The sequence below is a fragment of the Ctenocephalides felis genome, unplaced genomic scaffold, assembly GCF_003426905.1.
Source record: "Ctenocephalides felis isolate EL2017-DRISC unplaced genomic scaffold, ASM342690v1 CF-g0.4_SCAFFOLD_03018, whole genome shotgun sequence".
NCBI classification, from domain to species: Eukaryota; Metazoa; Arthropoda; class Insecta; order Siphonaptera; family Pulicidae; genus Ctenocephalides; species Ctenocephalides felis.
In genome coordinates, this window is record NW_020539172.1 from 521 (window position 1) to 13,479 (window position 12,959).

The 12,959-nt window shown below is 30.1% G+C and overlaps 1 protein-coding gene across 1 annotated transcript; it reads right to left on the bottom strand.

Annotated features, from left to right (window-relative positions):
- Nucleotides 1–1,009: 1,009 nt before the first annotated feature.
- LOC113381711 (discoidin domain-containing receptor tyrosine kinase B-like) lies at nucleotides 1,010–8,984 on the bottom strand (the record flags this gene model as incomplete). The annotated part of the gene is made up of 2 exons (XM_026620447.1): nucleotides 1,010–1,157; nucleotides 8,753–8,984. Coding segments are annotated over 2 exons (380 nt in total), but the record flags the coding sequence as incomplete, so codon positions are not given.
- Nucleotides 8,985–12,959: the final 3,975 nt, after the last annotated feature.

Below are 12,959 nucleotides of genomic sequence, written 5' to 3' on the forward strand. Positions count from 1 at the left end.
GATAGACTGGCAGCTAACCCTTTAGTTGCAGCAAAAATTAGATTATAGCAATTCTTAAATCGAGTAATCTATTCCCTCGTTCTTCAAATTCCGCACTACATTCCGATCTGACCCGATTTTGGCGTTCGTATTTCCTTTATAACTAATATAAACGAGCACGCCTCACAGGGTGCCGTACCCCTGGCGTAATATAAATATTAAATAACGCTGCGACGTAAGAAATTTATATAACACCAAAACAAGAAACGGCAAAACGTACAACTCGTAATATCACCCACAGGAAACGGCTTGCCCGCGTTATAGAGCATTAAATCATAGCGCTAAACATACATTATGTATACGCGATTACGTATGCTCAGTGGGTATGAGCAATCTGAATTATTTAAAGGGAATAAATCTATCAATTTCGTATTTTGTAAATGATACATCAGTAGAAATAAAAAATCAACCACGTGGTAAAATAATATAGGATTGTCTCACAATAAATTTATCAACTTAAATTTAATATTAAATGTAAAATATCACTGATCTTTTCATCAACATTTCAAAATACTAATACTTTTTTGGCGCTGCATAACTTGTTTAGAAATAAAAATATTTTGGTAGCAGCGGTATTATACTTCCGCTGCCACCAAATATTTTGTTCGCAAATTTTTGTTTGCTTGAGAGAACGGCGTTTTGAGGAAAATTGCCATCAGCAAAAAGAACAAGTTAGTGGTAAACATTAGTTAATCGCTTTTACCAAAAGTAAACGTTATCAGTAAGCAGACTATATAATCGTAAAAAATCAGGAATCAATAATTTTATCAATTATCTAATCGAGAATTCAACCAAGTATCAAATTAAGAATCTCTTTATACAGAATCCTAATCAAAACCAAGAACCAGGAAAAATTCAAGTGTTTCAGTATTCGACATTAGTTTAGTATATATTGAACAATATTTTTTAAAAAATTGATCAATTATATTGAACAATCCGTTATAACTAGTATAAATTAAAATCGACTTACGTTCCCAGGGGCATCCATATATCTCCACTCGCATGCAGACAGTACGTGGATGTTCACTGTAAGGTATAAAACGAACTCTGCTCGCCACAAAAGGTAATTCTAATTCTTGACGAACTACCAAATATGTGTTACTGTTCCCCGTTAACACCTGAAAAAATATAAAACATATTACATAAAGTTCTGTAAGAAAATCTGAAAAAAGTATCGATTATTCACATTGAGGACAAAAAAATTGACACTGTTGTTTTCATTTGATAGACAATGTTTTTTAGATTGTAGGTCTCGTTGGTTTCTCGATGGCTTTTGAGTATTATATCAATTTTAATGAATTATTTTTAGCGCATAAGTTTCTACACAATATGCTTTATAATTTATATTAACTGATTAAACCTCTTTGTAATAATTCATAATAATAACTCCTAACTTTCCCTCTATATTCTACAATATTTCTTTTCGGTGCATTATCATTACAATACAATTAGGGAGAAACGCGCAAGTTTTATTATAGCTCGAAATCCGATTCGTTTAAAGTTTTAGCACGAGACAATGCGATGAAAATTATAATAAGTTTTCGAAAATGGACGCGATAAAATCAGAACAATTACTACGAGACCAAGTTGTACGAACTATGCCGTAGTCATATCTAAAATAACGGCTGAGTAAACTCTCAAGGAGTAATGGAAGGAACAGCGCCGCCGCCCGGAGATCAAAGGTCCACGTCCGCGGTGGAAACGCGCGAGATTCAAACACAATGAATTGTTAGATAGCTGAAATTAGTACGAGCCGTGTTTTCAATAGAAGTTTAAATATGTGCGCAGTCAATGCAGCAGCCAAGCCATATCAATAGAGAAATTAATGCGAACCAGATTTGATCTCCAACATATTCGTATTATTATTATAAAGTGCTCTTGTACAAATAGAAAGCGGTGATGTGTCGTACTGATAAGACTGATGGCTGTTTTGAATCTGTTCCGAGATTCAATACTTTGCTATTGTGGAGAGAAATATGATGAATGGCGGAGCTAATGTATTTCGAAATGGAATTTAGAAATTTTCGAATGCGAAAGTTATTCTTAACAAAATAGAAGTGGCATTTGGTATAACAGCATCTAAACAATGCTAAATATATTTGAAAACATTAGAACCAAGCTCTTATTGCAGCTAGATTGATTTTTCCTAAACATTTGAATAGCTTCCAGAAAATAAACAATTACATTTTTTTTCATGATGTCAATCATTTTCTGATGAAATCAAAAATTTCCATTCCCTACAAAGCAAAAACGTATCATTGCAAGTCTTTGTACTTGCACATAGTCCTGTTTCCGTATCATGGGCACAGGACTCATCAAATCTAGGCGAACGCTGATCATATCAGCGAGCGAACCGTCAGTCCCAGATCAACTGCGGTCAGAACGTTTGATATGGGCACTGAAGTTCCCACACCACAGATATTTGCAGATAACCTATTATATGGGTCGAGCAATAAGCCAATGTTTGGCAAACTTGCCACGAATAGGCTCTTGTATCAGGAATCAGAAATCAGTTATTAATTTTTTGCCCTTAGTGGTAATATTAGAATATCGTAAAAGTGAATTTTGTTATACTTTGGTGACTAAAAACATGAAATTTACTTTGGCTATATTCTAGATTTGTGAACGAAAAATAATATCTGATTTCTCATGCGATAGTCCACTATTGCAACTTGTTTCCACTATTACAGCGCATGATCCTGTACCTGTGTGCCCCCAGTGCCCCTTTCACTTGTATTTTGAAATGAAAAGATTTATACTTGCTTAAATGATACGTGTTAAATAGAGTGTCCGGAGCTTGGTGCCGACCGGAGCTACGGGACTTTTCCCTATATATGTAATTAGTATTATATACAAACATTATAGCTATTTATCGTTGTGTTACATATTGATCGAAAAAAAATCAATAAATTTATATCAATATTTTTTTCTCAAATAAAATGCACAATTATATTTGTTGTTTATATAAATATATTTTTTATCATTTATCTATTTTTCTGGAATCGCGTATATTCGGTAAAACAAGTTCTAATGTATTTTAAAAATCGTAGAGCAAACAATAAATATTTTTCTGGAATTTAATTAGTCCCAAGAAAAAATAACAACGTATATGAGATGCTCTGTTATTTTTGTTACGTCTGGAGACTAAGAAATTTAGTCTAGCGAAAAAATAACATGCAGACGGTCTGCTGGAAGTAATAAAATTAGAGTTGGATTTGTTAACATTATGACAATAAGAAATATTTGGAAAAAGTATAACGATATGAATTTTAATTAATTTTGTATAAAAATATCTTTTCATTATTTATTTTGTCTTGGTGAAATTTTCCTGAATCCATTTTTGTATGTCACACTCAATATTGTTTTTTTATTGATATATCTATTTTTATCTCTGAATTTTGATGTACCTATAGATACTCTTGAATAAAAATATTTATAATTTTTAAATTTTTATTTTTTGAATTTATTAAAAAATCTGATTTGCACTAAACTAGGAAAGTTTTCCAAGCTGTGAATCTTGACATTATCTTCAACTTGGCTATATATGATAGTGGGTTTATATACCATTTGCTTAGGTCACTGGGCTAATCTGTGTGTGGTGATCGTGGGTTTAAAATATTCCGAATGATTGATGCCTTACAACTTACTGACAGATACAGAATATAATCTGATGAGGGATGCCGCAAAACGTGCAACCGAATACAGAATATCTGATTTTGGTTTTAAACCACTTATATGTATTGTTATCAGATTGGAGGAAAATGTATAATATGAATATACATTGATCAAATGAAAATTTATAATTTAAAGCATAAAAAATACTATAAAAATATAATTACTATAATAATTCTTACAAAATAAAGGCATGCTGTAAGAGCGTGAAAATTCAGGGTTATAAGGATTTGTATATACGTATTATAACAAAATAAAATAATTATTTATAATATTTAAAAATTTGTCGGAGTGATTAATCTCTACCACTTGGTTTCAATCAAAATATGCGAAAATCTGTCCGCGGATAACTAACTAACTAACCTAACCTAATCTATCAGTTTTCCAAATTTTCGCAGCGATTGGATGATTAGTTTTTGAATCCATAAATGTATACATATAAATACTAATTAAATAATTTATTTGTTCAAATAATAAAAATATAACTCAATATAAGAAACAAGATATTAAAACAAAATTATTAATGTTAGAATAAATTCAAATTATAAAATCTATGGTCGAATTTCTAGAGAATTTAGATCAAAACGGTCATACAGTGATTTTTAAGAGTATATATCCGCTACTGTAAAATAATATAATATAATTATTTTATATTTATATTTACCCAAGTTTCAGAAAAGCCAAACAGCGCATTCGAATATTATTTTCCCGCAAGGGAAAAAAATTAAAACAAAGTATAAGGACTTTGGGTGGATATCGTGGTTTTCCCTGCGTGAAACTCGGAATCAGAAAGGACACGCCGAACAGAACATGGAACATGCAATTATAATTTCAATTTGTGTTCAAGCTTCTCTGTATAGAAGATTTCCCAGAGAGAGAAAAACGAATAAGAAAATCTGCCATGACAAAGCGACTGAAGGCGGAGAATTGCAGTGATTTAGGAATTTTAGGAATTGTTTTTGTCCAGAAATGATAATAGAAAACTTATCAAAAGTCGATGAAGTAATTATTTAACACTTTATTTTTGTGTGTACGATACAAGCAACATATTAAAATAAATATAAACATTAAATTAGTTTGTTTGGGTATATAATTACATTTAACACTGATACAATGTGAACTCATTCCGCTCGATTAGATATGGGTCTTCTGCCTGTCATATAGATGTCAATGAATCTTGTTTACTTACGGCAAATAATACAAGTAAACAAAACAGCTATTCAAATTTACGAACCGAAAAGCGATTTGCATTAAACCGTTTGATACAATTACTCAAGACATCTAACCTCGCCTCTACCCAGCTTTCCATGTATATTTCGGGTTTGCGATAATCCGAATAAATATGATATTGCAGCGCGAGAAAAGCGAAAGATTCATTCAAATTAAATGCATAATGAATAATACATATTTTCCGGGAGATGCCTCCGGCTTTTCCGAGTATACTCGTGTAATGTGTTTGCTCATTTGAAAGTAATTCCGCCGTCTCGTACGAATTTCGTTTAATGCGAATCCGTATGGACTGCAAACTTGTACAATTTTGAAAATGTATATTGAGTGCACGCGTGTTAATGGAAATAGAAAGAAATGGAATTTTGAATATTTCGGTTTCTGCGAAACGGCGTTCCGAACATTTTTTGCGCGTCTTAGGTTTTATGGGTTTTTGTAATGTTTCAGTTCGCATGAGTACACATTTGCTTTTAGCTAGACATTATATGGTCTTAAAAGATATAAACGGAATTTTATGAGTTTTTCCTATATAAATATATTTTGAAGTAAAACTTCTTTAGGCGAACTTGCGTTACGCCCGAACGGTTCGTCATTGCTCTCGATGAAATCATTTCTATACGGGTCGAATGTGATTAGTCGTCGTGTCGAGTGAATAGAGATCTTTCGTTGTATGCATACAACAACGAGAAGATCGTAATGTCATTAGATTTTAAGGTTACATCGTAGTACAAATCTTGATTTAATAAAAAATATGCTTGAATCAGAAGAATAATTTACCATGTAAATAACAGTAATGAAAATAATAAAACATATGAAACATTTGTTCCGTGTAAGAAACGTAAGTTTATTGAAATAATTTCTATGTTATTCTTATAATAGTTATTCTTATATAATAGTAGTTTCTATAAATCTTTGAAATTATTAAAATGGAAAATTTATTCATAGGCAAGACAGATATTACAGCTGCTTAAAGAATGAGATTGTTTAGCCAGCGAAAAAGTAAAAAAAATACAAGCAGTCAATGAATATATGTTAATTTTAATTACATGAAGTTCTTCAAACACAATTACATGAGTGAAATCCACTGTGTGAACGAATATTATAGAATTTATCAATCATCAATTACTTCATTTCTCTAATAAAGGTTCAAGTTCTAAATGTTAATTACAATGACAAACCGATCATGTCATATTTGAAGTATGACTTTAATTACATTATTGTTTTTAAATATTATAAATATTTTCAATGCTATCAAATACATAATTTATAATTTATTATTATGAAATTATGTATACCAAATTTTGTTCTGGTGATTTTTCACTCAAAGATGAAAAACGCTTTGGTTGTCCAGTTAAATTGTCTATATTTATTATTACGATGTCTACCTTAAACAATTAACAAAATTAAACAATGCAGTTGAAAAAATGGCCAGAATTAGCAAATCAAACGGTGATTTATACCATTATAGACCTCACATATCTTTGGCAACCCGGAAAATATTATTGAAGCTTGATTGGAATGTCTTACTCACCACATAGTCCGGACCTTCATTTTGGAAAATAAATGGCAATTAATAGTATCATAGGCAGATTAATTTATTAATTCTAATTCAAAATTTTGGGCTAACAGTAGTGTTCTGGTTGTCCTCAGTTGCATAGAACGAGATTTTTGTCGTTCAAATAAAAAAAAGATTATGAATCTTTTGTAGTTGTAAATGAATCGTCAACACTTCATTACGTTCATATCTTAGGCTTGAACTGGTTTATGTTAATAAAATTCATTCCATTAAAACTACAAATACGTTTTAGCTCGCAAAGGTTGAATAAAGCAAAATACTGTGCGTTATTCAGCAAAAACACATATTTGTCGAGTACACACACACGCTCTATAAAATCCGAACGCATTAAAAATTAAACATTGCTGCAAATCAAAAGCGAGAGCCGCTCCGTACAATTATGCAAAACGAGCACAAATTAGTATATGCAAATGTTAATGAGCTGCCAGAACTGTGTGCCGAGCTTGCAAATTCTATACTACATTGTACACATATCAGGTTTTAATTTAATATCAATTTAAACATGAAAACAGCTTTTTAATATACTCGGTAATTAGTGAATAATTAAATGCAGAATTGGCATTTGATCATACACCCTGGATCATATAGATTAAATGTGAAATCATACAGAAACGTGATTGTGTTGGGTACATCGAATTGGGAGACTAATACCGATTTGTGAATTATAGGTTTGCTGCTAGAATTAGTTTTCATATTTAATTAATGAATCTAGGATTATAATAATAATAATGCAATATAATAATTTGGCATATTCGATCAACCGTTATGGAGTTGTGAATAACAATTTAATTTGTCCAAAATATTCAAATTGGATTAATTATCATAATATATATGTATTTAATCATAATGATGATCTGGGGAAATATTTATATAAAATTTTCAATGTTAAAATTTATGTTAAGTATTCATACAAATCTCTATCAATATTATAGCATTGTGGTGTTAACAACAAACTGGTGCATGATTTAATAATATTATTTAAAAATGAATAGTATGTTATATTTGTGATGCTTATAAAATCTTATGTCATTTGAAAGAAAATAGCTCAGTCAGTATCGTGCCCGAATCACACGCCACCGATCCTCAAATGGCAATGACAAAGAATTGAGTTAAAATTAAATATAATTGTAGTTTTCGATTTGAAATTGCTTAGATAAAGGAGAATTAGATAAGTAGAATTTAATAATAGTTAATTTGAAATGAAATAGAGTTTAAATTGTTGAGATAAATTTAAATAAAATTAGAATTAAAAAGAAAAGAAAGAGCGGATTTAGAGAGAATCGGATCTAGAAGAAAAGATGCAAATCAGTTGCAAAGAGCAAATTATTGGATAGAAAAAGATATAAATAAAAAGCTAGTATAGAACATATATAAAATAGTAGAACATATATAACAAATTTTAACATTTATAAAAAATGTATAAAATATAAAAATGAAATGATGTATGTGACTAAATGATCTAAGTAATCGAAGCCAATATTCGAAAATAAACATGTTTTTTAAAAAAATTTCAAAGTGAACATATTGATGAATTGCTTTAATAAAAGCATTATATGCAGCATCAAAAAAACTGTAATAAATATTGAGATTTTTCTAAATCATTATCTGTGATGATTTCATGCCTGTTCATTTAAATTATATAAAATGCAGCTATTCCCCCATGCTCAAAATATGTTGAATAATTAATTTGAAAATATTATTTTGATATGCGATAATGAACGAATATTTCTAAATTTAATTTATAGATATTTAACCGCAAATAAATATATCATGAAATGACTGCTTAATACAGGTCCATAGCAATGCCATTCGTTTGCATTATAAATATGTGGACTAATTAAAATATGCACATATCGGAATAACATTAACTGTATAATGCAATGTTTCAATTAAATATCTATTATAAATGAAACAACCAATTCCCATAAGAGGTTCTGTTAAAATAATTAGAGCCGCAAAACCGATTACATGATATTTGTAATGAAAAGGTTATCTACGTTAATGGAATCATTGGTGTTGTCAATTAAATATTGATAGGAAATAATTGAAACAGGAGAACTATAAATCAACTCAAAATTTTTATTTTATGTAAAGCTACATCTACTTTTTTAAATTTACGATGTATGGATTTAGTAAAACCAACCAATCTACATAAATATTTTCGCAATAAGTAAGCAAAGCTATATATTATAAACAGCAACAGTCTAAGTCTGTGAAAATTTGAAAGTAGTTACTTACTTTATCGCCCCTGGCATCTTTATATATCACCCATCTATCGAGGGCTGCTCTCCAATATTCAACAAGAAATGCCTCGGCATATTCTTGGCCTTGGCCATTTCCAAATCGGCCCTGGGTTTCTGTCCACGTTATGAGATGGTCCCTTACCAGGTCCACCTCCAGGTATTCGTGGACTTCGCCACTGATCTGCGCTTTGGGACACCATGCTCCACCGTTCTTCTCTTGGCGAATTCTAGAAAAAATGAAATATTGTAATATATTATTTAGTAATGTAAATTAAATAATGAATGTGCTTCAGCTAGAAAATGTGTATCACCAAAATAGTTTTTACGTATAGGTATATTCTGAACTTTTTTAGAGGATACCTACTACTTCTTGCAACTTTTTTCGAGAGCATCATAGAAGCGGTTATTTCTAAAATTTATCAATGAGTAATATTGATATCATATACTAATAATTAAAATACAATAAAAACCTACTAGACTGTAAATCATGATTGATATACTTAAACATGTACGTTCTCGTTTTTCTGAAACGCTTTCCGATCTAATTAAGTATTTCAATAAAAATTGACGATAAACTTCAATATTTCAATATATTATAACTTTTATTATAAAAATTGCAAAATCAGCTCCTTCAGAATTCCATTACAAAATATCTCAAGAAACATACTTTAAATTAAATTCTATAAAGTTCTTTTATAAAAGTTAGTATTGAATAAAATTGTATCATTCAAGTTTATTATTTGTGCTCGTTTATCGCGCATTGTGAAAATTTATAACAGCATCAACTAGATAAGACATAACTTAAACTTTAATGTTATTAGCGATCAACAAATAAAGTTTGAAAGGAACAAAACCAAGAGTAAAAATCAATTGTGAAACACCAGGGAAAACTGGAACAGTTTTATTATTGTGCGACCGCAGTTAGTTTGCGCGATTTTGAATCTTTTGTGAGCATCTGTGTGTAGCATAAAGTTGTACTAACTGATACTCGAAGTTGCTTCAGTGATGTTATTGAAACGCAAGTTTCTTAGCAAAAGGAGATTATGAATATGAATTATAATAATAGAAATGTTACAACAATATGTCTGATAAGTTTCCTGTTTGTGTTGTTATTTCACTATATACCGGGAACAGAAATTCGTAATTAGAGAGAGATTCTTCGGTGCGTGATTATGGAAATTTTATCAAACTACGGTGTATGCAAAATATAATTAAATACGCCCCGCAGTGGTTTAAGTAGTTTTAACGAGGCATTGTCTAAGCGGTTCAGAAATCGCTTTACCTGCATTTTATTGGAAGCGCTCCTGACGTGCATCTAGCCCGTAATACGCTTTATGAAGAAACATTAAAGAAAATGTATATCTTATGTATATAAATACGAAGATAAAGTTTATATACTAATATAAAGTTATCTTTAAGATAAATATAAAATCGTTATACATTTATAACATCATCAACTTCAATTGAAGGCGACAAGGCACTCGTTTTTCAGAAGCGAGTGAATCCTAATATAGGATGTAGACAAAAAACAGTAAAATATTACTTAATACATATTTATTTACTTATAAATCCGTGGATATCTTTGAATATTTCATAAACATAAAACGGCCAAAACTTTGTTTAAAAATCCGTGGATAGAATATCTTTGAATATTTCATAAAATCTAGTGGAGTGCATGGATCGTGCCTTAAAGCAAATTGCTGGAACTTCCCGCACCGTAATTAAAAATTCGAGAGATGAAAATAATCAATAATTTTTTTAAATAATTTTAAATAGATTATTTATTAACTTCCCGTCGGGCAAATTATAGTAATCGCAAAAATCGAAAATGAAAATTTATAATTATCTTTACGTTTCAAAGGTTTCTGAGTATTTTGGCATATCTTAGATAAAATAGATGTATGTGCGTGTGCGTGTGTGTGTGCGGATACAAATTTTCGTCGACGATTTCGGGAACACCGATCAACCGATTTGAATAATTCAAAAAACATTCGATTCGTATGATGAGGAGACGTCTCCTCAGGTCTAGCCATTCCGAAGATACGAGGCAAAAAGTGGCAAAAATAGTAACTCAGTTTTTAAGAGAATAATTCAAAAAACATGTTACTTGTATTGACATGATGCAGAATTGATCAAATTTTCATGAAGTCAGGTCTAGCGGTTTCGGAGATCTAATGAAAAAAGTAAAAAAAATGCCATTTGGCGGTCAAAAATAATCATTAGACATATGCACATCAAATTATCAGATATTTTATAAATATTTTAACAATAAGTATAAATTTTGTTCACATTCCTATGGGTTCCGTACCAATGTTTATTCGTTAGACGGCGACCCGGCGCTTTGACATTCATCTCTATGAAGTTAAAGCGGTACGATTGCTTAAAAAAAAAAGTTCAGGATTTCCAAAATATGTCAAAATAAAGAAGACATTTTTTTCAATAAATTTTTTTTTTCAAAATAAAGTAATTTTTTATCAAATTTATAGTTTCTCAAAAATCTATTTTGTTTAAAGTAAATTTTTTTCAAAAATGTTAATCGTTTTTAAAAAGACAATAATTTTTGGTACGGGAAGTTCCAGCCATTTGCCTTAAGGCACGATGCTATGCGCCTCACTAGTTTTAAATAATTTTAAATAGATTATTTATTATAAATACATACTGTAAATTTATAAGTGCTTATTGGGCGACGAGCGTATTCTACAAACAACTTGTGTGTACGTTTACAAGAAATTTCTTAAATTTTTTTTAGTTTGATTTTTTTGATAATTTGGAAAATTTTTAAAATATCCGATATTTTTTTTGAAAATTTCGAAATATTCTCAAATTTTTGTGAGAAATCGTTTTTTTTTTAATTATGATATTTTTCGAATTTTGCGAAATTCAGATTTAAATCTCTCTTTTCTACAAAATAAATATGAGATTCAATTAACCCCAGAATGTGCAAAATTAACAATTTCCCAATTTCCCAAGTATATCGTACTCGATTGCGACAACATGGCGCGAAGTAAGTTCAGGTGTAGAGTGGGTCAGTACGTAGTTAGAGAGTGCATTATCTGATTAGAGGAAACAATAGATGAGAGTTAGTAGTACACAACGTGTGCACTGGAAAACTAGATCCTCAAACCAATCTCAGGAAGTGGCCGGAATCCCCGGGAAAAGCGCCCCATCAAACCCTGCGATAAATGGGCAACACGTAGGATTTAAATTAGAAAAATCGGCAGATTGCCAGAGTAGAATCTAGAGCTGGCTGATGAATTAGTTATGTTCAACATATTATCTAAACCGGTTATTTCCAACCTTTTGGTAGCTACACCTCACTTATAAAAACGCTATACCCCCCTTATTTATGGTGATATCAACTTGTGATCGATAAAAATTGACATAGAATTTTGGAAGCCAATGGTTTGTATGAAGAAAAATGATAAATCTCGATAAGTTATTCTGACTGACTCCTTTTATCTCAATTTGTGCATTACTCGTGTACAAATAAATGTACATCACTAGTATATTATTCATTACAATTTTAGTCATGGAAATTTTATATTTTATTATTTTTTAGGATTGGTCGATTTGGATATAACACTTTCGCTAATGTACTTTGTTATGTCTCGTATATATTTTTATAGCCTTCTGCTTTAAAATGTTGTTTCTCATAATTTAAGTCACATTTAATGGACTGAGATGCTCCCGAGCGTAATTTGCATTATGCTACCCGGATTTTATGAATATCCTCATTTAGATTACCATGAATTGTGAATTTATATTTTCAACGCTAGCATGATGCATAAATTTTAGAAGTATATAATGAATATATACAAATATGACTCGTAACAAATGGAGAGTAAATCAAAAAACAAAATTAAGTGCCTTATATTGTATTTTCATAAAGCTTAAGGGAATATTAAATGCATACTTTTGAATATACTCATTCCATAAAGAATATTATAATATATATATATATATATATATATATATATATAATCCCATAATTATCAATTATCAAAAAGTTCTATTTATCTATAATCGTCAAATTCCCATTTGAATTTTAATTCCATATGATGATATTTAATTGGCACGATTTATTTACATGTGATTTTGTGATTACTTTGATTGATGTTCCAAATACAACATGGCATATTATGTAAATATGTCGTATTATTCAATCAATTTAACATTATCATAAATTTTGTCATTCTGAACGA